We start from the raw sequence: 25,151 nt of genomic DNA on the forward strand, positions 1-25,151 counted from the left end.
GTGCAGAAGAAGTTCATTGGGATGTTGCCTGGATGAGAAAATACTTGGACAGCCTTGGATCATTTCCTTTGGAGCATTGGAGGCTGAGGGGAGACCTGATAGAGGTAGATAAGATTATGAGAGGTATAGATACGGAAGCCAGTCAAAGTCTTTTTCCCAGAATGGAGATGTCAAATATCAGAGAGTATGAGAGTATCAGAGAAATTTACATTAGATGTTTTTGGCTGTATTTTTTGTACACAGGGAGTGGTGGGTGCTGCTAGGGATGGTGGTGGAAACAGATACAACAGCGGCATTTAGGAAGGAATGGGGGGACATGGATCACATGGATGCAGATCGGATTAGTTTAATTTGGTATCACGGTTGGCACACTGTGGGGCAAAGGGCCTGTTCCTCTGCTCTCCTGTTCTATGGAAGTAAGCAGGGACAGAAGAGATGGGCAGGAATAGGTGGGGAGGGGACAAGGAGGTGGGGGAAGCACCAGCAGAGCAAGAATGGAATATCTTAGGTTTCTGCTTCCCTACAATCATTCAATCATGTCCAGGTCATTGCTCCATAACACAGTGCAACTAGAGACTTGGAATATGCTTACAGAGAGATAGGGAGATAAGCAAGCAGGTGACAGATTAATGGGGGTTGATGGAAATGTAGAGTTGAGGTCCCAATCACATTGGCCATGGCCTTATTAAACAGGGGAACAACTGGAAAAGTGTCAGGTGATTTTGAATTCACACATCCATACACCAGTCTCTTTTATCACAGTGAACTGCAGTTCAGTCTGAACAAGTGATTCTCTGCTTGTAAAGTTATTGGTTGTTTAAGTACAGAGATGATGAGGAGAAACAGGCAAACTTACAGTGCCACCATTGGGCCCAGGAGGTCCTCTTGCACCAGGGGAACCGGATGGACCCTGTGGCCAAGACAAGAACACAAGAAAGGTCAGCTGATGCTCCAGAATATTCAGCTTCACTTGTAAATACTGATACCATCGTACGATCAAGGGAAGTCAACACCAAATGAGAGAACTTCCAGTCTATGTACAGCGGACAGCATTCTGATGGGTCGCATCCCGAACCATCGAGGGCATTTTCAAGAGGTGGGGCCACAAGAAGGTGGCATCCATTGGTAAGGACATGCTCCCTTCTCAGCATCGTGATCGGGGAAGAAGTACAGGGGTACATTCAGCATTTAAAAACAGTTCCTGATCCCCACCATCAGATTCCTGAACTGCTCATGAACACCATGTTGTTATTCTGTTTTGATTTGCACTAATTATTTTTGTAGGCCGTCTTCAGGGCAGACGAACAACACCTTGTATTCCGTCTGGGTATCCTCCAACTTGATGGTATGAATATTGATTTCTCCTTCCGTTAAACAAATTTCATCCCCCTCAATCCTCCTCTATTCCCAACTCTGACCTGTTACCTTTTCTCGTCTGCCTATCACTTGCCCCGGATCCCCTCCTCCTTCCCTTTCTCCTATGGTCCACTCTCTTCTCCTGTCAGATTCCTTTTTCTCCACCTGTTTATCCATCCGACCCACCTGGCTTCACCTATCACCTTCTAGCTAACCTCCTTCCCTAACCCCGAACATTTTATTTCGGCATCATCCGTCTTCGTTTTTGGTCTTGAAGAAGGTTCTCAGCCTAAGACATTGACTGTTTTTCAATTCCATAAATGCTGCCTGACCTGCTGAGTTCCTCCAGTATTTTGCATGTGTTGCCTAGCAAGTATATATGTTTGCACTGCACTGCTACGGCATCGCAGCAGTTGATAAAAATCTGATTCAGAAATGTTGTTTGTCAAATGATAATGTGGAAACACTTCTCTTCAATTAGTCAACCTTTGGGGGTGCCGGCAATGTGAATAACTGTTTGCAGTTAAAATCTAAGTTTAGATAAGAACCTTCCAAAAGTACTTCCCCACTGTAACACCACTGAGAGCAACACCGGTGAAATTTAGTAACAAGTCCCTGGAATGCGACTCGAACCCAAAACCGATGGGTCATAATCAATGAATCAATGTTCTAACTATGTTCCTTCTTGTATAATTTTGTATCATTTATGTTTTACTTATGATATCTATCTTATGAATGCTCTATTTCTGATGTAATGTGTGATGAATGTTTTGTAACGGATGTAATGTGACTGTGAACGTTCTGTATTGGATGTAATGTGCCTGTGAATATTCTGTATTGGATGTAATGTGACTGTGAATGTTCTGTATCTGATGTAATGTGCCTGTGAATGTTCTGTATCTGATGTAATGTGCCTGTGAATGTTCTGTATCTGATGTAATGTGCCTGTGAACGTTCTGTATTGGATGTAATGTGCCTGTGAACGTTCTGTATTGGATGTAATGTGCCTGTGAATGTTCTGTATTGGATGTAATGTGCCTGTGAACGTTCTGTATTGGATGTAATGTGCCTGTGAATGTTCTGTATTGGATGTAATGTGCCTGCGAACTTTCTGTATCTGATGTAATGTGCCTGCGAACGTTCTGTATTGGATGTAATGTGCCTGTGAATGTTCTGTATCTGATGTAATGTGCCTGTGAATGTTCTGTATCTGATGTAATGTGCCTGTGAATGTTCTGTATCTGATGTAATGTGCCTGTGAATGTTCTGTATTGGATGTAATGTGCCTGTGAATGTTCTGTATTGGATGTAATGTGCCTGTGAATGTTCTGTATCTGATGTAATGTGCCTGTGAATGTTCTGTATTGGATGTAATGTGCCTGTGGATGTTCTGTATCTGATGTAATGTGCCTGTGAATGTTCTGTATTGGATGTAATGTGCCTGTGAACGTTCTGTATTGGATGTAATGTGCCTGTGAACGTTCTGTATTGGATGTAATGTGCCTGTGAACGTTCTGTATTGGATGTAATGTGCCTGTGAATGTTCTGTATTGGATGTAATGTGCCTGTGAATGTTCTGTATCTGATGTAATGTGCCTGTGAACGTTCTGTATTGGATGTAATGTGCCTGTGAATGTTCTGTATCTGTTGTAATGTGCCTGTGAATGTTCTGTATTGGATGTAATGTGCCTGTGAATGTTCTGTATCTGATGTAATGTGCCTGTGAACGTTCTGTATTGGATGTAATGTGCCTGTGAATGTTCTGTATTGGATGTAATGTGCCTGTGAACGTTCTGTATTGGATGTAATGTGCCTGTGAATGTTCTGTATTGGATGTAATGTGCCTGTGAATGTTCTGTATCTGAAGTAATGTGCCTGTGAATGTTCTGTATTGGATGTAATGTGTCTGTGAATGTTCTCTTTTGGATGTAATGTGCCTGTGAATGTTCTGTATCTGATGTAATGTGCCTGTGAACGTTCTGTATTGGATGTAATGTGCCTGTGAACGTTCTGTATTGGATGTAATGTGCCTGTGAACGTTCTGTATTGGATGTAATGTGCCTGTGAACGTTCTGTATTGGATGTAATGTGCCTGTGAATGTTCTGTATCTGATGTAATGTGCCTGTGAATGTTCTGTATCTGATGTAATGTGCCTGTGAACTTTCTGTATCTGAATGTAATGTGCCTGTGAACATTCTGTATTGGATGTAATGTGCCTGTGAACGTTCTGTATTGGATGTAATGTGCCTGTGAATGTTCTGTATTGGATGTAATGTGCCTGTGAATGTTCTGTATCTGATGTAATGTGCCTGTGAATGTTCTGTATTGGATGTAATGTGCCTGTGAACGTTCTGTATTGGATGTAATGTGCCTGTGAACGTTCTGTATTGGATGTAATGTGCCTGTGAATGTTCTGTATCTGATGTAATGTGCCTGTGAATGTTCTGTATCTGATGTAATGTGCCTGTGAACTTTCTGTATCTGATGTAATGTGCCTGTGAACGTTCTGTATTGGATGTAATGTGCCTGTGAATGTTCTGTATTGGATGTAATGTGCCTGTGAATGTTCTGTATTGGATGTAATGTGCCTGTGAATGTTCTGTATCTGAAGTAATGTGCCTGTGAATGTTCTGTATTGGATGTAATGTGCCTGTGAATGTTCTCTTTTGGATGTAATGTGCCTGTGAATGTTCTGTATCTGATGTAATGTGCCTGTGAACGTTCTGTATTGGATGTAATATGCCTGTGAACGTTCTGTATTGGATGTAATATGCCTGTGAATGTTCTGTATCTGATGTAATGTGCCTGTGAATGTTCTGTATCTGATGTAATGTGCCTGTGAATGTTCTGTATTGGATGTAATGTGCCTGTGAATGTTCTGTATTGGATGTAATGTGCCTGTGAATGTTCTGTATCTGATGTAATGTGCCTGTGAATGTTCTGTATTGGATGTAATGTGCCTGTGGATGTTCTGTATCTGATGTAATGTGCCTGTGAATGTTCTGTATTGGATGTAATGTGCCTGTGAACGTTCTGTATTGGATGTAATGTGCCTGTGAACGTTCTGTATTGGATGTAATGTGCCTGTGAACGTTCTGTATTGGATGTAATGTGCCTGTGAATGTTCTGTATTGGATGTAATGTGCCTGTGAATGTTCTGTATCTGATGTAATGTGCCTGTGAACGTTCTGTATTGGATGTAATGTGCCTGTGAATGTTCTGTATCTGTTGTAATGTGCCTGTGAATGTTCTGTATTGGATGTAATGTGCCTGTGAATGTTCTGTATCTGATGTAATGTGCCTGTGAACGTTCTGTATTGGATGTAATGTGCCTGTGAATGTTCTGTATTGGATGTAATGTGCCTGTGAACGTTCTGTATTGGATGTAATGTGCCTGTGAATGTTCTGTATTGGATGTAATGTGCCTGTGAATGTTCTGTATCTGAAGTAATGTGCCTGTGAATGTTCTGTATTGGATGTAATGTGTCTGTGAATGTTCTCTTTTGGATGTAATGTGCCTGTGAATGTTCTGTATCTGATGTAATGTGCCTGTGAACGTTCTGTATTGGATGTAATGTGCCTGTGAACGTTCTGTATTGGATGTAATGTGCCTGTGAACGTTCTGTATTGGATGTAATGTGCCTGTGAACGTTCTGTATTGGATGTAATGTGCCTGTGAATGTTCTGTATCTGATGTAATGTGCCTGTGAATGTTCTGTATCTGATGTAATGTGCCTGTGAACTTTCTGTATCTGAATGTAATGTGCCTGTGAACATTCTGTATTGGATGTAATGTGCCTGTGAACGTTCTGTATTGGATGTAATGTGCCTGTGAATGTTCTGTATTGGATGTAATGTGCCTGTGAATGTTCTGTATCTGATGTAATGTGCCTGTGAATGTTCTGTATTGGATGTAATGTGCCTGTGAACGTTCTGTATTGGATGTAATGTGCCTGTGAACGTTCTGTATTGGATGTAATGTGCCTGTGAATGTTCTGTATCTGATGTAATGTGCCTGTGAATGTTCTGTATCTGATGTAATGTGCCTGTGAACTTTCTGTATCTGATGTAATGTGCCTGTGAACGTTCTGTATTGGATGTAATGTGCCTGTGAATGTTCTGTATTGGATGTAATGTGCCTGTGAATGTTCTGTATTGGATGTAATGTGCCTGTGAATGTTCTGTATCTGAAGTAATGTGCCTGTGAATGTTCTGTATTGGATGTAATGTGCCTGTGAATGTTCTCTTTTGGATGTAATGTGCCTGTGAATGTTCTGTATCTGATGTAATGTGCCTGTGAACGTTCTGTATTGGATGTAATATGCCTGTGAACGTTCTGTATTGGATGTAATATGCCTGTGAATGTTCTGTATCTGATGTAATGTGCCTGTGAATGTTCTGTATCTGATGTAATGTGCCTGTGAATGTTCTGTATTGGATGTAATGTGCCTGTGAATGTTCTGTATTGGATGTAATGTGCCTGTGAACGTTCTGTATTGGATGTAATGTGCCTGTGAATGTTCCGTATCTGATGTAATGTGCCTGTGAATGTTCTGTACTGGATGTAATGTGCCTGTGAATGTTCTGTATTGGATGTAATGTGCCTATGAATGTTCTGTATCTGATGTAATGTGCCTGTGAACGTTCTATATTGGATGTAAAGTGCCTGTGAATGTTCTGTATTGGATGTAATGTGCCTGTGAATGTTCTGTATCTGATGTAATGTGCCTGTGAACGTTCTGTATTGGATGTAATGTGCCTGTGAACGTTCTGTATCTGATGTAAATGTGCCTGTGAACGTTCTGTATTGGATGTAATGTGCCTGTGAATGTTCTGTATCGGATGTAAATGTGCCTGTGAACGTTCTGTATTGGATGTAATGTGCCTGTGAACGTTCTGTATCTGATGTAATGTGCCTGTGAACATTCTGTATTGGATGTAATGTGCCTGTGAATGTTCTTTATCTGATGTAATGTGCCTGTGAATGTTCTGTATCTGATTTAAATGCCTTCTGAATATGACTGTGACCAACTGATCTAAGTTTCAGCAGATCAGAGCTGGCGAACCAGTTGGTTTTGCCATCTGCATACTGATTTCTTTAAGTAATGTGCCTGTGAATGTTCTTTGCTTGACAGGGGCTCCCAATAGGAAGTGAACCTATTTTTGTATCACTATCCACTTACCATGAATCCAACATTCCCACTTTCACCCTTCTCTCCAGGAAGCCCAGGCATTCCCTGGAAAACAAAATGGGAAGCACAGTAAGGATATGGATCCGTTCACCCTGCCTTTTCATCTTTCGATATCATTCTTGAATTCAGTTGCAAGATAGATATTATATCCAGACTTTCAAAGCAGAGACTTCTAATGGTTCTAGCCCAATCTAAGCTCATAAACTTTTTTTTATGGAACAGTATTTTGACAAATCAAGAAATGTAATTGTACGCAATGAAATGCAACACACACAAAATGCTGGAGGAACTTCACAGGCCAGGCAGCATCTATGCGGAAGTATTTTCTGGATGGAGTTCCTCTTGCATTTTGCGTGTGTTGCTTGCATTTCCAGCATCTGCAGATTTTCTCATGTTTGTGATGGGTGAAATGCAATACTGAATACCAAATTTTCAGTCAGCAAACACTTGTAGGATTTTAATCCTACATATCCTTCGGCATTTCTTAAATAGCTTTAGATAATGACTCTTTATTTTCAGATCTCCTAGGACTTTGTTACTTTTCATATTGTTTATTTTGAATCATTACATTTGGAGAGCTGGTAGTGTAGCAGTTTGCCCACTCGCTTTGCAATTACCACTACTTGGGGTTCAATTCCCACTGCTGTCTTTAAGGAGATTGTATGCTCTCCCTGTGACTGAGTAGGTTTCCTCCGGGTGCTCCGGTTTCCTCTCACATTCCGAAGATGTACGTTTAGGGTTAGTAAGTTGTGGGCATCCTATGTTGGTGCCATGAGGGCAGCGACACATGTAGGCTGCCCCCAGCAGTCCTCAGTGAACTGATTTGATGCAGGCGATGCATTTCAGTGCATGTTTCAATGTACAAGTGACAAATAAAGTTAATCCTTATCTTTATCTTTAGGCATACAGTACAACAGGAACCTACAGCCCACCGAGTGCACACACATTGTTATACTAAACTTGCATTATTCCTGTTCTATTCTCCCCACACCTTCATCAACTCCTTTTTGGCTTTCACTTTACAGACCTTGCCTTCAGTCCTCTCCCCACCTTCTTCTACCCCTCTGGATGGGGATTCAACCATCTGAAGCACCAGCTCTGGTTCTCTCACTGCAGTTGCTGCCTGACCTGTTGAGCAGTTCTTGTTTCCACCTCAGGTGAACAGCTTCTGCAGTATTTCTATAATATCATATTGAATTCCCTTTTCTGTCAGTGAAAACTGTTGTGATACCAGGCTACTTCAGAAAGTCCTGCCCCTATTCTGGTGTGGCTGTAGCTTACTGGTGCACTGCAAGATTCCACAAACAGGAAAGGAAATAAGTGACCAATTGAACAAGGAATATAGAAGATAGACTATTACAGCACAGGAACAGACCATTCAGTCCATTGTGCCTGTGTTGAACATGTTCTCATATTAAGCTAAATCTCTTCTGCCCGTACACGGCCCACACCCCGCCATTGATGAAGTCATGTTCATAGGGTTGTTAAAAATGCATATGGTGTGTAGTCTTTATTAGTCAGGGGTTTGCGTTCATACGAGGAACGTTTGATAGCTCTGTGTCTGTACTCACTGGAATTCAGAAGGATGAGGGGGGATCTCATTGAAACCTTTTGAATGTTGGAAGGCCTAGACAGAGTAGATGTGGAAAGGATGTTTCCCATGGTGGAAGAGTCTAGGACAAGAGGGCACAGCCTCAGGATAGAGGGGCGCCCTTTCAAAACAGAGATGGAGAGAAATTTCTTTAGCCAAGGGATGGTGAAGTTGTAGAATTTGTTGCCACAAGCAGCTGTGGAGCCCAGGTCGTTGGACGTATTTAAGGCAGAGATTGATAGATTCTTAATTGGACATGGCATTATGGGGAGAAGGCTGAGAAGTGGGCTTGAGGAGAAAAAAAATCAGCCATGATTGAATGGCGGAGTAGACTTGATGGGCCAGATGGCCTAATTCTGCTCCTGTCTTATGGTCTATAAAACCCTGGTTAGACCACACTTGGAATATTTTGTTCAGTTCTGGTCACTTCATTATAGGAAGGATGTGAAAGCTTTAGAGAGGATAGGTTGAGCATGCCAGGGCTTTTTCTTTCTGGGGGAAATTAGGATGAGAGGTGACTGTCTAGGTGTACAAGATGATAAGGGGCTCTGATAGAGTGGACAGACAGAGCTGAAATGGCTAATATGAGGGGCATAATTTTAAAGTGTTTGGAGGGAAGTCTGAGGGGGATGTCAGAGACACAGTACTGTGCAAAAGTCTTGGGCACATAAATATAGCTGTGGTTCTCAGACTTTTGCACAGTACTGTGGTAATTCTATGTATTGCACTTTACTGCTACCGCAGAAAAAACTAATTTCATGACATGTATGAATGATGATAACCCTGATTTAAGTATGGGTTTCTACTGTGACCTGAGAGTGGGAAGAGGACAGGGAGAGGGGAATCATGGTTGGGGAAGGGAGAGGGGAGGGAGCAGGAAGCTGCAGAGAGACACTCTGTAATGATCAATAAACCAGTTGTTTGGAATCAGATGACCTTGCCTGGTGTCTCAGGGTTGAATGTGTCTGCACACACACCACACTTCACCCCTAACGCTCCTTCTCTGCCACACGTACCACACCCCTCCCATGGCACTCCACCCTCATCATTCCCAACATACCTTGCTGCTGGCAGATTTTCAAACTCACTCTGTGCTCCACATTGACAAATACAATACTGTGTAAAAGTCTTAGGCACCCTAGCTTTATATAAGTGCCTGAGAGTTTTGCACCCTACTGTAGGTTCTTTACACAGGAGCATGGACCACCCTGCCAGTGGTGGTGGTGGAGTCAGATACATTAGGGGCACATGGATGATAGGAAATAGAGGGCCCTGCAGGGGGAAGGGCTAGATTGATCTTAGAGTAGGTTAAAAGGTTAGCATAGCATCCTGGGCCAGAGGGTCTGTACTGTGCTGTAATATTCTATGTTCTATATTCATGCATTTACTGTAAGGTTTCAGTTTCATTCAAATCATTCATCAGGACATTGAGTGAAATCCCAGCTCTTCTCTAAATAGTTACTGACCTGTACATGTACTTAGGCCTCATTTCATCACTGCTTCCAAATTATGAAACTGATACTGGAGGACTTAGTTATTATTACACAGAAGTGAAGCCTTGAGGGGTGGTGGAGACTCTTGGCTTCCTACCATGCCAAGCTGGTAAGGCAGCATACAATCTGTGAGCAAACATCTTCTGAATGAACTGCCTAACTGTATATGAAAACCCTTAGCTTCCTCTTGCATTCACTCAGTCCCACGAAAATGATCACCAACTCCACATCTCTAACATGGCTCTCAGACAGTGACCAACCATGCTGTGCAAATTTCTTATTCTAAACTCTTTCCTTAACATTGGAAGCTCCACTATTCTTTGAGTCCATGTTGAGAGGACTAGAATAGAAAAGCAAGAATGTAATAGTGAGGCTTTAAGGCACTGCCCACGCCGACCCAGAGTATTGTGAGCAGTTTTAGAGAGCTCGTTCCGAGATCTGTCACCAGTAACAGATGTGGCAGATTAAATGCAGTGTAGGGAAATGAACAGCCATGCACTTTGGGAGAAAGAATGAAGGTATAGATTATTTTTAAATGGGGAGCAAATTCAGGAAGTAAAGATGCAAAGTGACTTGAGAGCTATAGAGCCTGATACACCAAAGGTTAGCTTGCAACTTGAGTTGGAAGAAGACAAATACAATGTTGGGAGTGTCATTTGCAGAGGGATTGGGATTTCAATGCAAAGGTGGAACTGAGGCATTAGAAGGCATTGGTCAGATGCATTTGGAGTACCGTGAGCAGTTTTGGACCCTATATCTGAAAAAGCATGTGCTGGCATTGGAAAGGGTCTGGAGAAAGTTCGTAATAATGACCTTGGGAATGAAAAACTTACACTCGTCCACACTAGACCAGATAAATCCGTAACCAAAGCGTTTTCTCTTCGTTTTGACCCTCTGTCCACACTGAAACAGCATTTTCCTCCCCCGAAAATGGAGCTTTTCTAAAACGCTCTCCAGAGTGTGTAAATCTGAAAACTCCGGCTGGGTGGTGCAGTGTGTATGGGGTAACTGGAGCTTTTTAAAAACGCTGTCATGACGTGCCGGTACAGATGGTGGCAGCAACACAGCATTTCGTTGTTTTCTTGAACTAAGAGGAGGAAATGGAAATTGTATACTGTTTCTTCTTCGCTTGTTTTCTGTAGCTGTGTCCTGCCCGTGTGCCCAGCAGGAGGAGATTCGCCCAAATACCCATTTTAATGTGGACGGAGGTATTTTCAGAAACGCCTGGTGTAGGCACCTGTCGTCTTTTCGCGACACCAGCATTTTTAAAATTTACTGGCTCAGTGAGAATGTAGCCTTAATGTATGAGGAGTGTTTGATGGCTCTGGGCCTGTACTCGCTGGAGTTGTGAAGAATGGGGGAGGAGGAGAATTTCATTGAAACCTACTGAATAGTCAAAGACCTATTGAAAGGATGCGGAGGGTATGTTTCTGATAGTGGGGGAGTCTAAGGCCAAAGAGCACAGACTCAGAATACAAGGACATTCTTTCAGGCTACATCCACACTAGACCGGATAATTTTGAAAATGCCGGTTTCGTGTAAAAATGATAGGCATCCACACTATGCAACTTTAAAAATATCTCTGTCCACATTGAAACAGAGATTTTGGCGAATCTCCTCCTACTGCGCATGCGCAGGATACATCTACCAAAAACAAGCGACATATTTGGTGTCGAATCTCGCCGTGAAAGTACGTGTTTGTGTAGTTACAGACTGGAAAAACTTAAAATGATGGACAGCTGTTGGCTCTCGTGCAGGAGAGCTTAAAAGTAAAAAGAAATACTGGAGCATACGGAGGCAACCGACAGGGAGTTCATGGACAGAGTGACCCGGCTGATGACGAACATTGAAAAACTGACTAACTCTGTTGCATTAATAAAGCACCTTGTTAAATGTATAAAACATGTCTGCATCAGTGTTATCTTGTATTTCCATACAACATTACATTAGGCTGTTACACATCTATTGTCAGAGTACTTGCATAAATAGGTAAACCACCTTCATACGAGCAAGGACAGAAAACAGGGCAAAGTGAGTATACTTATGTATTCAGTAAGTTATGGGTCAAAGTATTTGGTGAGTACATTTCTAACTCTTCTGGTGTCAGTCTTGTTGCCATCTGTTCTGAAATTGTTAGGTTGCATTCAAGAAAACAATGAAATAGCACTGCCATCTGACAGCGTTTTCAGAAGTCTCTGGTTACCCCGTCCACACTGCTCCGGCCAATCTGGTGTTTTCAAAATTACACACTTTGGAGAGCGTTTCTGAAAAGCTCAGTTTCGGGGGACAAAAATGCTGTTTTAGTGTGGACAGAGGGTAAAAACGAAGAGAAAAAGCTTCAGTTATGGATTTATCTGGTGTAGTGTGGACGTAGCCTCAGAATGGAGATGCAGAAGAATTTCTTTAGCCAGAGGGCGTTGAGTCATCTGTGGAATTCATTGCTACAGAAAGCTGAGGAGGTTTACAGTGGAGGCTCAAAGGTTCTTGATTATGGGGGGAGGCAGAGGTATTGGGTTGAGAAGGATAATAAATCAGCCATGCAGAAATAGCAAAGCAGGCGTGATGACTGAATGGCCTAATTCTGCTTTTATGTCTTATAGTCTTAAATGTTATTAATTTTGAGGATGATTCGAACAAGTGCAGCCACAGATGCACTCCCAATTAGGAGGGAATGAGGATTTGGTTCCCTGTTTGCTACAGGAAGGGATATTTCTCCATTCAGTGGTAGATCACACTGCCACAAGGTAGGTGAGAGGTGATTCAAGGGCCTTTAGCCTTTAAGAATCAAGAACATGCTCACTCCAAAACTATTAATGGTAACAGGCAGGATTTTTCATTTCCACAAGTTGATTACTCATTTGCAGACAAACCACATGTGACAATCCCCCAACAAGGAGGCTCCATTAAAGTGAATTAAGCCAGGAAATTGTCCACCAGAATGATAATTAAACTGGGACTCAGTGACAAGAAGGTTAGGGCAAGTATGTGAGGGTCGCATCAATCACCTTAAAGCTTCCTTTTGCCTGGAGCAGTTAAGTTGCTCAATCCTTCATTCAACCACTGATTGAATAACATTTTGTCGAGACAGGCTTGTTACAGAACCTTCTAGTGAGAAGTTAAGAGAGAGGCAGACATAAAAGACAGAAAGACAGATAGAGATAGAGACAGAGAGGGACAGAGAAATGGAAAGATATATTTAAAGAGAGATAGATGTACAGATAAAGAGAGTGTGGGACACAGAATAAGAGATGTGGAGAGAGATGCAAAGAGACAGAGAGGTGCAGTGTTGGATAGATAGGTAAAGAAACAGGCAAAGAGATATAGATAAAGAAAGAAAGAAAGATACAGAGAGAGATGTGGAGAGGGAGAAAGAGGAGAGACAAGACTGAGACTTCATTGATCTGGATGATAATGTGGTTAACTGGATCAGCAAATTGCAGATGACACCAAGATTGGGGGTGTAGTAGATAATGAGGAAGGCTATCATGGCTTGCAGAAGGATCCGGATCAACTGAAAAATTGGGCTGAAAAATGACAGATGGATTTTAACGTAGACCAGTGTGAGGTTTTGCATTTCGGTAGGACCAACCAGGATAGGTCTTATACAGTGAATGTTAGGGCACTGAGGAGTGTGGTAGAACAAAGGGATCTGGGAATACAGGTCCATAATCCATTGAAAGTGCTGTCACAGGTAGATTGGGTCGTAAAGAAAGCTTTTAGCACATTGGCCTTCATGTTTTCTCATGACTCTGCCATAGTTGGATCCATTAGCAAGGGAGATGAGGCTGAGTACAGGGCTACGGTGGGAAACTTTGTCACATGGTGTGAGCAGAACCATCTGCAGCTTAATGTGAAGAAGACTAAGGAGCTGGTGGTGGACCTGAGGAGGGCTAAGGCACCGGTGACCCCTGTTTCCATCCAAGGGGTCAGTGTGGACATGGTGGAGAATTACAAATACCTGGGGATACGAACTAACAATACACTGGACTGGTCAAAGAACACTGAGGCTGTCTACAAGAAGGGTCAGAGCAGTCTCTATTTCCTGAGGAGACTGAGGTCCTTTAACATCTGCCGGACGATGCTGAGGATGTTCTACGAGTCTGTGGTGACCAGTGCTATCATGTTTGCTGCTGTGTGCTGGGGCAGCAGGCTGAGGGTAGCAGACACCAACAAAATCAACACACTCATTCGTAAGGCCAGTGATGTTGTGGGGGTGGAACTGGACTCTCTGACGGTGGTGTCTGAAAAGAGGATGCTGTCCAAGTTGCATGCCATCTTGGACAATGTTTCCCATCCACTCCATAATGTACTGGTTAGGCACAGGAGTACATTCAGCCAGAGACTCATTCCACCAAGATACAACACTGAGTGTCATAGAAAGTCATTCCTGCCTGTGGCCATCAAACTTTACAACTCCTCCCTCGGAGTGTCAGACACCCTGAGCCAATAGGCTGGTCCTGGACTAATTTCCACTTGGCATAATTTACTTATTATTATTTAATTATTTATGGTTTTATATTGCTATATTTCTACACTATTCTTGGTTGGTGCGACTGTAACAAAACACAGTTTCCCTCGGGATCAATAAAGTTTGTCTGCTCTGAGTACGGGAGATGGGATGTTATGTTGAATTTTATAAAACTTTGGTGAGGCCTAATTTGGAGTATTGTGACCAGTTTTGGTTGCTTTCAGGAAAGAGGTAAACAAGATTGAAAGAATATGGAGAAGATTTACAAGGACCTTGCTGGGTCTAGAGGACCTGGGTTATAAGGAAAGATTGAATAGATTAGAACTTTATTCCTTAGAACATAGAAGATTGAGAGGAGATTGGATAGAGGTATGCAAAATTATGAGGTTTGTGTGGACTACAACGAGAGATCATAGGTTAAGGGTGTAAGGAGAAAAGTTTAAGGGGAATATGAGGAGAAACTTCTTCACTCAGAGGGTCATGGGAGTGTGGCTCATGTGAGCACAATTTCAATTTTTAGGAGAAATTTGGATAGGTGCATGGGTGAAAGTGGTGTGGAGGGCTATGGTCCCATGTCAGTTTGATGGGCATAGGCAGTTTAATTTGTTTTGGCACAAACTAGATGGGCTGAAGGGCCTGTTTCTGCACTGTACTTCTCTATGATGCTATGACGTAATGTCCTTCTTTGCCAGAATGATTCCATCATTAATATTAATCCCCTGATCTTCACCTTTTACATTCAATCCTTGTGACGTTAGCAGAACCAGTAGCTCAGGGGGAAGGGCAACTCTTAGCAGGTTTCAACTGAAATCCACAGATTAGAATCCCTCCATGGTCCAAGGTTGCTTCCCAAAAAAAGTCACTAACTATGTGTCTTGGAGTCAACTAATGCCCCTGGCATATGGGTTTATTTCCTAAAAAAACTGAACAGTGCCTGTGAAATAATATCTGACCTTCTGGCTAAAGAGTTGAGACTGAGCTAGGATACAAATTAGGTTAAGCCTTGAAAAGTCCATCACTTAACCTCTCAAGGCACAAAAAATCATATCATATTATCTCAGTATTCCCTTTCTCCACACTATCTGTTTTGCAATTTATACCAGTTTTGTGTCTTTGCGCTGCTGCCACAAACAACAAATTTCACATCAGTGACAATAAAGCTGATGCTGATTCTGAACCACTTAAGGCAAGCTCAACCACTGACTGACTGTTTGACTATAAAACAAATGAATCATTACAGATCATTCTTGCTTTTAGAGCAATCTGATTTTAATTAAGACATACACTCAGTGCCCACTTTATTAGGTAACCTGTACACCTGCTCGGTAATGCAAATATCTAATCAGCCAATCATGCAGTAACAACGCAATGCATAAAAGCATGCAGACATGGTCAAGAGGTTTATTTGTTCCTCAGACCAAACATTAGAATGGGAAAGAAATGTGATCTAAGTGATTTTGACCACGGAATGATTGTTGGTGCCAGATTGGATGGTTTAAGTATCTCAGAAATGGCTAATCTTCTGGGACTTTAACACACAACAGTCTCTAGAGATTAAAGAGAATGCGAGAAACAGAAAACATCCAGTGAATGGCAGTTCTGTGGGCAAAAATGCCTTGTTAATGGGAAGTCAGAGAAGAATAACCAGACTGGTTGAAGCTGACAAGAAGGCGACAGTACCTCAAATAACCACGCATTCCAACAGTGGTGTGCAGAAGAGCACCTCCGAATGTACAACACATTGAATTCTTTAGTGGATAGGCTAGAGTGGAGAAGACCATGAACATAAAGAAATACACTCAATGGTCACGATACTTGGTACCCCCTGTTTGTTTCACAAAGAGAATCGGAAGGGAACATCTTTTGTCCAAAAAAAGTTTGATTACCTGGAGCCCAGTAGGACCAAGGGGTCCTGGAAATCCTCGAATGCCCTCATCACCTTTCTGTCCTCGCATGCCTTGCTGCCCTCTCGGACCGGGTTCACCATCAGCTCCCTACACACACAAAATAAACATGCATGATTCTTACTGATGACGTGTCCAGGAGGAGTGAATGCTGCTGTAAGACAACAGGCAGATAGTGACAAAAATACACGATAATATCCCAGTCAGAGACAAAGGGCACTTTGAATTATACTCCAAGGGTGAGAAGAATCATTGATAATCGAGAAACCCACAAGAAGGAACCTGAAGTGTTGACTGTTTCTCTCTGCACAGATGCTGCCCACTCTGTTGGGTGCTTCCAGTTCTGTATTACTGCCAATTTCAAGCATCAGCAGTGATTTATTCTGGTACTGAAATATTTTCATATTTGGATTTTTCAGAATTTATGTAACATACAACAGTACAGCCCACAAGGTTTCTCTGACCTTTTAATCTACTCCAAGAGCAATCTGACCCTTCCTTCCCACATAGCCTGCCACCTTTCTTTCATCAATGTTCCTATCTAAGAGTCTCTTACCTGTGCTAATGTATCTGCCTCCACCACCACCCCTGGCAGTGTATTCCACACAGTCACCACACTCTGTTTAAAAAATCCATTGCTGCCATCCCTCCTATACTTTCCTCTATTAACTTTAATAGTCTTCCCTCTCATATTAGCTGTTGTCACTCTAGGAAAAAGACACTGGTTGTCTCAACATCACCGCACTTCATCCCTTGCTCCAAAAAGAAAAACCATAGCTTGCTTAATCTCTCCTCATTAAGACATGCTGTTTAATCCAGGCAGTATCTTGGTAAATCTCCTCTGCACCCTCGCTGATGCTTCAACATCCTTCCTATTTTCTCCTGAAGTAAGGAAGCCATTTGACCCATCAAATCTATGCTGGCTCTTAGTCCCATTCCTTTGTGCATGTGTCTGCGTCCTGTTCTTTGACACATTCCCATTCAATCCCCCCAATTCTCCAGCCACCCATAAGGGATCGGTGGGGGGGCGGGGTGGAACCAGAGTATCCAGGAAAGTCGACTCCCTCAAAGCAGAGACCGTGCAGACTCCACACAGGGAGCACTGAAGTTCGGAGTTAAACCTCAGGATTTTGAATATAGCAGCAGCACTATCTGCTACATCAATGTGTGACCCTACTCTGACTAGGTAAGATTATAAAAGCACATGTGGCATACTTCATAGTTTTGAATACTTGCTCTATAGGGGCAAAAGCTCAAAAGACCAAAAACCAACATTACCTCCTAATTCAAATCCATAACAATGATAAAGTAATCTGTGGTGAGATTATTCAACACCACCCAGGAAATTTGTTTTGGGCTTTTTGGAGTCAGCCAATATGTGGTCCCAACCTATTCTACATCATTGGACTGTTGTGAGGCAATGTGGGCTGCGCTGTCTGTCGGCCAAGTTAATTGCTGCCCTTTGTCTTGGACTTTCCCTCTCACAGTGCATTGTTGCCTCTGCCCACCTGTGTCACCCCTTGACTACAGCTCAGATTGCCCCACACCCATTAAAACCTTGTGAAAGCCTCTGAACTCCCAGTTCCCTGGGCCACACAATGGAACTATCCCCCACTGTCCTTCAAAAAAATGCCCATCTTAGTCCATCCACCAAATGCACATCTCATCCCACCCCGGATACCCACTGGTCGGCGCAGGACAGGTGCCACATTTACATTGCTTTGGCATTTTTTATCACGGAGACGACAGATGGAATAACATGTCCTGCTGAAACTGTGAGATTCAGTGCAAAACTGTCTGCCTCTCCATCAAAGAGAGGCATTGTGTGATTAGAAAACAACTAATCTAAGTTGTAAATCCACTGCCCCCACTACCTTCCTTTAAAGCAAATCTCCTGAAGAACACTGAGGTCTGCCTTCTCTAGTCTGGAATGGGCCACCTCAACACAGATGCCTTGGAGTTGTTTTCATGACTTTTCACCCTTGACAACTGACCTCATGAGAAACATGGGGTATTACTGGGCTAATAACAATGAGTATGGAATCATATTATAAATGGATCTTCACGTAAACAGCAACAGCAGAACATGAAGTGGAAATTATACTTACAATGGGACCACGTTGTCCAATTGGGCCTTGAATCCCCATTGGACCTGGAGGACCCTATAGGAGGAAAGACAAAGTTGTTCTGAGTGTATTAATGGTAATTAAACTGGCACTGATTGCTCCAGTGTTGACTTATTTTCCTTTGAACCTTAAATAGCTTCTGAACTAGTTAAAGATTTCTCCATTTGTGGAGCTTTGCTCACACCAGCTCAACCCTAAACAGTAAGCTTTTTATCAGCAGTGAGCAAATAATATAATTTTTGCTGTTGATGGAAAATGGTATCATTTATTTACCATTGAAAATTAACAGAGGCACTTACCGGTAATTGATTAAAAAAAATAGGGCTGAGCAGATTATGTGCGTCTTCAAAGGAAAATACACATTTATCTTAACTGTTTTTTTTTGTTACCATTACACAGGATACTGGAGAAATGCAACAAGACAGGTAGCGTCCATGGAGGGAAATGGACAGTTGGTGTTTCGGGTTGAAAGCTTCCACTTGGACTAGCAAATTTGTTTAACACAATTTCTCTTTCATAAAGCCACATATGCTCTCCCGTTAATAATGCACCACGTATTTTTTTACCATTTCATTGCATCTAACAAAAATTGCACTAGCAGTCCAGATAAAAGGTCACGATCCAGAAACTTGACTATCCATTTCCATCCACAGGTGCGTTTCTCCAGCATTTTGTATTTGCTACAGATTCCAGCATCCATAGTGGGTTTTGTCTGTTTTTTGTTAGTCATCTACTTCCTGAAAAATGCCAATCTGTTCCCCTCAATCCTGTGAACACTCACCACATTAATTACATTTGTTAAGGTGACAGGTAAGGGGTGCAGTGCAAAAAGTGGAACCTTAACTATTGCGTGCTGGTAATCCCAGTACATTCCATCTACTGAGCAACCCTGTCTGACAGAGTTTCAAACTATTCTAGCAAATCCATTAAACACACTTTTTCCTTCATAAAGACACCCTATCTCCCCGAAAAAATAATGAAACATGTGCACTTTATACTTACATTGCTTCAAGTAAAGTTAGTAAAATATACACAAATGCGAAAATACACACACCAAGTAGAATTCCACTGCCTGAGCTGACTATAAAATGGATGGACTGGTGTTTAAGTTTCACTAATGGTCTGTACATCAACAATGTCTACCCTTCTACCACTCAATGTTCTGGCCTGTTCCAAAAATACTCAGGAACTCATCATGTACTTCCATGTACACTTCTGTATAATTTATGTTCTCCTTATGAATGTCATGTCTCTAATGCAATATGCCTGTGATGTGTATATATCCATGACAAAGAAGCAGGCAAGAAAAATTATTGTGGACACTACCCACCCTGAAAGCTGCCTTTTCCAAAATCCCCTTCTGGAAAAACACCACAGGGCTATTCAAACAAAAACTTCACACCACCTTAAAAGCTTCTTCCCCCAGGCAATTAAACTGATCAATAATTCTAGTTAGCCACATCTCCTCCTTCTGCCTAATACCTTGGGAGATGGTTAAGTGGAGAGGGAAAGGCAGGAGTTATATGCTAGAGAGTACCACTGTGGCTGTCCCCCTTAACAATAAGTACTCCTGTTTGAGTACTGTTGGGGGCAGATGGTCTACCGGGGGGAAGCAACAGTGGCCGCACCTCTGGTACGGAGTCTGGTCCTGTGGCTCAGAAGGGCAGGGAAAGAAAGAAGGCAGCAGTAATAGGGGACTCTATAGTTAGGGGATCAGACAGGCGATTCTGTGGTCGTAGGAAAGAAACGCTGATGGTAGTTTGCCTCCCAGGTGCCAGGATCCAAATTGTTTCACATCACGTCCACGATATCCTGAAGTGGGAAGGTGAACAGCCAGAGGTCGTGGTACATATTGGTACCAATGACATAGATAGAAAAAGGGAGGAGGTCCTGAAAGCAGACTACAGGGAGTTAGGAAGGAAGTTCAGAAGCAGGACCACAAAGGTAGTAATCTCAGGATTGCTGCCTGTGCCATGTGACAGTGAGAATAGGAATAAAATGAGGTGGAGGATAAATGCGTGGCTGAACAATTGGAATAGGGGACAGAGATTCAGATTTCTAGATCATTGGGACCTCTTTTGGGGCAGGTGTGACCTGTAGAAGGACAGGTTGCGCTTGAATCCAAGGGGGACCAATATCCTGGCAGGGAGGTTTGCTAAGGCTATTGGGGAGAGTTTAAACTATATTTGCTGGGGGTAGGAACGAACTAGGTGAAAAACTTTTTCACCCAGAGAGTTGTAGATCTATGGAATGTTCTGCCTTGGAAGACAGTGGAGGCCAATTCTCTGGATGCTTTCACAAAAGAGTTAGATAGAGCTCTTAAAGATAGCAGAGTCAAGGGATATGGGGAGAAGGCCGGAATGGGGTACTGATTGTGGATGATCAGCCATGATCACATTGAATGGTGGTGTTGGCTTGAAGGGCCAAATGGCCTACTCCTGCACCTATTGTCTACAGTATTGTCTATTGAACTGAGGAGATGGAGGAAGGGGTTCACGTATAGAGAAAGCCTGGAGACAGTGCGAGAGGGAGGATAGGCAGGTGATAGAGAAAGGATACACTCAGACCGATGGTTTGAGATGTGTCTATTTTAATGCAAGAAGCATCATGGACAAAGCAGATGAGTTTCAAGCGTGGATCTGTACTTGGAGCTATGATGTTGTGGCCATCACAGAGACTTGGATGGCGCAAGGGCAGGAATGGTTACTTAAGAATGCCAGGCTGTAGATGTTTCAGAAAGGACAAGGAGGGAGGCAAAAGAGGTGGGGGCATGGCACAGCTGATCAGAGATAGTGTCACGGCGTCAGGGATTGTCTACTGAGTCTCTGTGAGTGGAAGTTAGAAACAGGAAGAGGTCAGTAACGCTACCGGGTGTTTTATATAGACCACCCAATAGTAACAAGGACATTGAGGAGCAGTTAGGAAGACAGATTCTAGAAAGGTGTAATAATAACAACAGGGTTGTCGTGGTGGGAGATTTTAATTTCCCAAATATTGATTGGCATCTCTCTAGAGCAAGGGGTTTAGATGGGGTGGTGTTTGTTAGGTGTGTTCAGGAAGGTTTCCTGACATAATATGTAGATAAGCCTATAAGAAGAGAGACTGTACTTCATCTGGTATTGGGAAATGAACCTGGTCATGTGTCAGGTCTCTTAGTAGAAGAGCATTTTGGAGATAGTGATCACAATTTCATCTCCTTTACCATAGCATTGGAAAGGGATAGGAACAGACAAGTTAGGAAAGTGTTTAATTGGAGTAAGGGGAAATATGAAACTATCAGGCAGGAACTTGAAAGCCTAAATTGGGAACAGATGTTCTCAGGGAAATATATGACAGAAATGTGGCAAATGTTCAGGGGATATTTGCGTGGCATTCTGCACAGGTACATTCCATTGAAACAGGGAAAGGATGGTAGGATACAGGAATCGTGGTGCACAAAGGCTGTTGAAAATCTAGTCAAGAAGAAAGAAAAGCTTATGAAAGGTTCAAAAAACTAGGGAATGATAGAGATCTAGAAGTTTATAAGGCCAGCAGGAAGGAGCTTAAGAATGAAATTAGGAGAGCCAGAAGGGGCCATGAGAAAGCCTTGGCGAGAAGGATTAAAGAAAACCCCAAGGCATTCTATAAGTATGTGAAGAGCAAGAGGATAAGATGTGAGAGAACAGGACCGATCAAGTGTGTCAGTGGAAAAGTGTGTATGGAAACGGACGAGATAGCTGAGGTACTTAATGAATACTTTGCTTCAGTATTCACTATGGAAAAGGATCTTGGCAATTGTAGGGATGATTTACAATGAATTGAAAAGCTTGAGTATGTAGATATTAAGAAAGAGGCTGTGCTGGAGCTTCTGGAAAGCATCAAGTTGGATAAGCCACCGGGATTGGACGAGATGTACCCCAGGCTACTGTGGGAGGCGAGAGAGGAGATTGCTGAGCCTCTGGCAATGATCTTTGCATTATCAATGGGGACGGGGAAGGTTCCAGAGGATTGGAGGTTCGCAGATGTTGATCCCTTATTCAAGAAAGGGAGTAGAGATAGCCCAGGAAATTATAGGCCAGTGAGTCTTACTTCAGTGGTTGATAAGTTGATGGAGAAGATCCTAAGAAGCAGGATTTATGAACATTTGGAGAGGCATAATATGATTAGGAATAGTCAGCATGGCTTTGTGAAAGGCAGGTTGTGCCTTTCAAGCCTGACTGAATTTTTTGAGGATGTGACTAAACACATTGATGAAGGTAGAGCAGTCGATGTAGTGTATATGGATTTCAGCAAGGCATTTAATAAGGTACTCCATGCAAGACTTATTGAGAACATAAGGAGGCATGGGATCCAAGGGGACCTTGCTTTGTGGATCCAGAATTGGCTTGCCCACAGAAGGCAAAGAGTGGTTGTAGATGGGTCATATTCTGCATGGAGGTCGATCACCAGTGGTGTGTCTCAGGGATCTGTTCTGGGACCCCTTCTCTTCGTGATTTTTATAAATGACCTGGATGAGGAAATGGAGGGATGGGTTAGTAAATTTGCTGATGACATAAAGGTTGGGGGTGTTTTGGATAGTGTGGAGGGCTGTCAGAGGTTACAGTGGGACATTGATAGGATGCAAAACTGGGTTGAGAAGTGGCAGATGGAGTTCAACACAGATAAGTGTGAGGTGGTTCATTTTGGTAGCTCAAATATGATGGCTGAATATGATATTAATGGTAAGACTCTTGGCAGTGTGGAAGATCAGAGGGATCTTGGGGTCTGAGTCCATTGGACAGTCAAAGCTGCTATGCAGGTTGACTCTGTGGTTAAGAAGGCATACGGTGCATTGGCCTTCATCAATTGTGGTATTGAGCTTAAGAGCTGAGAGGTAATGTTGCATCTATATAGGACCCTGGTCAGACCCCACTTGGAGTACTGTGCTCACTTCTGGTTGCCTCACTACAGGAAGGATGTGGAAGCCATAGAAAGAGTGCAGAGGAGATTTACAAGGATGTTGCCTGGATTGGGGAGCATGCCTTATGAGAATAGGTTGAGGGAACTCGGCCTTTTCTCCTTGGAGCGACGGAGGATGAGAGATAACTTGATAGAAAAATATAAGGTGATGAGAGAAAGTGATTGTGTGGATTGTCTGAGGGCTGAAATGGCTATCACAAGAGGGCATGGGTTTAAGGTGCTTGGAGGCAGGTACAGAGGAGATGTCAGGGGTAAGTTTTTTACACAGAGAGTGGTGAATGCGTTGAATGGGCTGCCAGCGATGGTGGTGGAGGTGGAAATGATAGGGTCTTTTAAGAGACTCCTGCATCGGTACATAAGGCTTAGAAAAATAGAGGGCTATGGGTAACCCTAGGTAATTTCTAAAGTAAGTACATGTTCAGCACAGCATTGTGGGCCGAAGGGCCTGGATTGTGCTGTAGGTTTTCTATGTTTCTATCTCAGTTACCACACTGTCTAAAATGCTGTTTAGATTGTAAATACATGCTGGCATTTATGCACATTTTATTTCATAGCCGTAAATTAACTTGTGTTTAGTTTTATATAATTCTTCCATCTTACAACTGTTGAATGTTTTTTGTTGCATATTGTGCCCTTACCAACACACCACAGCAAATTCTGAATACATGAAATGCATATGGTGAATAAAGTTGACCCTGCAAGTAAGTTTTCATTGCACCTGCGGATACATATACTTGTGCATGACAATAATCTTGACTTTGACTTTGAACGAACCAGTTCTTACAGTGTTCATCTCTTTCTTTCTTGTTTTTAAGATATAAGAGTATTACACAACAATTCTAAAGAAACCATCGCTGGACCAACAATTTAACAGCAGAATTATTAATCCGGTTGACATTGGCCAACGACAGACTTGCTTCCAACATGTATTCGAGGGTAATACATTTAGCTTGGAGACAGCTCCTCCGCCAGAGCTGGATGTGATTGTTACTCACTGCTTCTCCTTTCGCTCCTTTGCTGCCTTTCTGTCCTGGTCTTCCCAGCTCCCCCTGAAAAAAAGCACCATTTTAAAAAATGAACAATCCGGTAGTGTTAATCTTGTGTTTCTCAGAGACAAAGTCACATGTTCTGACCTCCCTTCTGACAAAATCAATGTGTTTCTTCAAGATGGACCATGGCTATAACAACCCCAGTGCATTGATAGTCCCTCTGTGGTTTGGCTGACAAATCATTTGAAGAAAAACAGGCATGATTATTACTAAGATTCACAGTTTGGTATCCTGAAGCTGGAGATGTCCAGAAATGGAATGTTCTTTATATGTGTTATCGCAATATCCAGGGGCAAATAATATTTTCAGGACCACATGGACCAAATGAATGGCAAATAGGCAGAGATGTTTCTTTGGACGGAGGTCACCGACTGTCTGAAATTCTTTACTAAGTTCCTGGATACAAGCTGAGGTGATCAAGATGCTTGGGTAAAGCACCTCTATCTTCTTGGCTCATCCCACCAGAAGCTGAGCTTGCCTTGACTATCAACTATTATGGCGATTCAGATGAAAGATGACTTGGTCGAAGTGTACAGCCAGAATTTTTTTCCGAGGGCAGAAATGGTTAATATGAGAAGGTGTATTTTAAGGTGATTGGAGGAAAGTATAGTGTGGATGTCAGAAGTATATATATTTTTAACCCAGTGAGTGGTGGATGCTTGGAGTGCCCTGCCAGGGGTTGTTATAGAGGCAGTGCATTAGGGGTATTTAAGAAACTCATATATAGGCAATTGGATGAGAGGGAACTGGAAGGCTAGATTGATCTAGGAGTGGGATAAAAGGCTGACACAACACCATGGGCTGAAGGCCTGTACTATACTGTACTGTTCCATGTTCTGTATTCTATAATGTCTTGAAATAAACTGCCCGAAGGTGGCCAGATGAGAATCAGCAAGCTGAGTGTCTGTGAACAAATTCATAGAGATACCAAGGCCTATTCTAATCGTGAGGACGCTATTCCTTACGCAATGTGACAGGACTGGCAGGCTACATGCAGGATGCCTTTCAACACGCCGAAGAGTCTCTCATTCCC

At 42.6% G+C, this 25,151-nt stretch overlaps 1 protein-coding gene across 2 annotated transcripts in view; it reads right to left on the bottom strand.

Annotated features, from left to right (window-relative positions):
- Positions 1-25,151, bottom strand: part of LOC140740297 (uncharacterized) — a 406,935-nt gene that overhangs the window by 78,359 nt on the left and 303,425 nt on the right. For both annotated transcript variants that reach the window (XM_073069447.1, XM_073069446.1), the window contains 5 exons: positions 24,065-24,118; positions 18,114-18,167; positions 15,988-16,095; positions 6,541-6,594; positions 857-910 (listed from right to left, as the gene is read on the bottom strand). In XM_073069447.1, coding sequence (XP_072925548.1) covers positions 857-910; positions 6,541-6,594; positions 15,988-16,095; positions 18,114-18,167; positions 24,065-24,118 — 324 coding nt within the window. The remainder of the gene's footprint in view (positions 1-856; positions 911-6,540; positions 6,595-15,987; positions 16,096-18,113; positions 18,168-24,064; positions 24,119-25,151) is intronic.

The sequence above is a fragment of the Hemitrygon akajei genome, chromosome 16 (genome assembly GCF_048418815.1).
Source record: "Hemitrygon akajei chromosome 16, sHemAka1.3, whole genome shotgun sequence".
In the NCBI taxonomy this organism is placed as follows: domain Eukaryota; kingdom Metazoa; phylum Chordata; class Chondrichthyes; order Myliobatiformes; family Dasyatidae; genus Hemitrygon; species Hemitrygon akajei.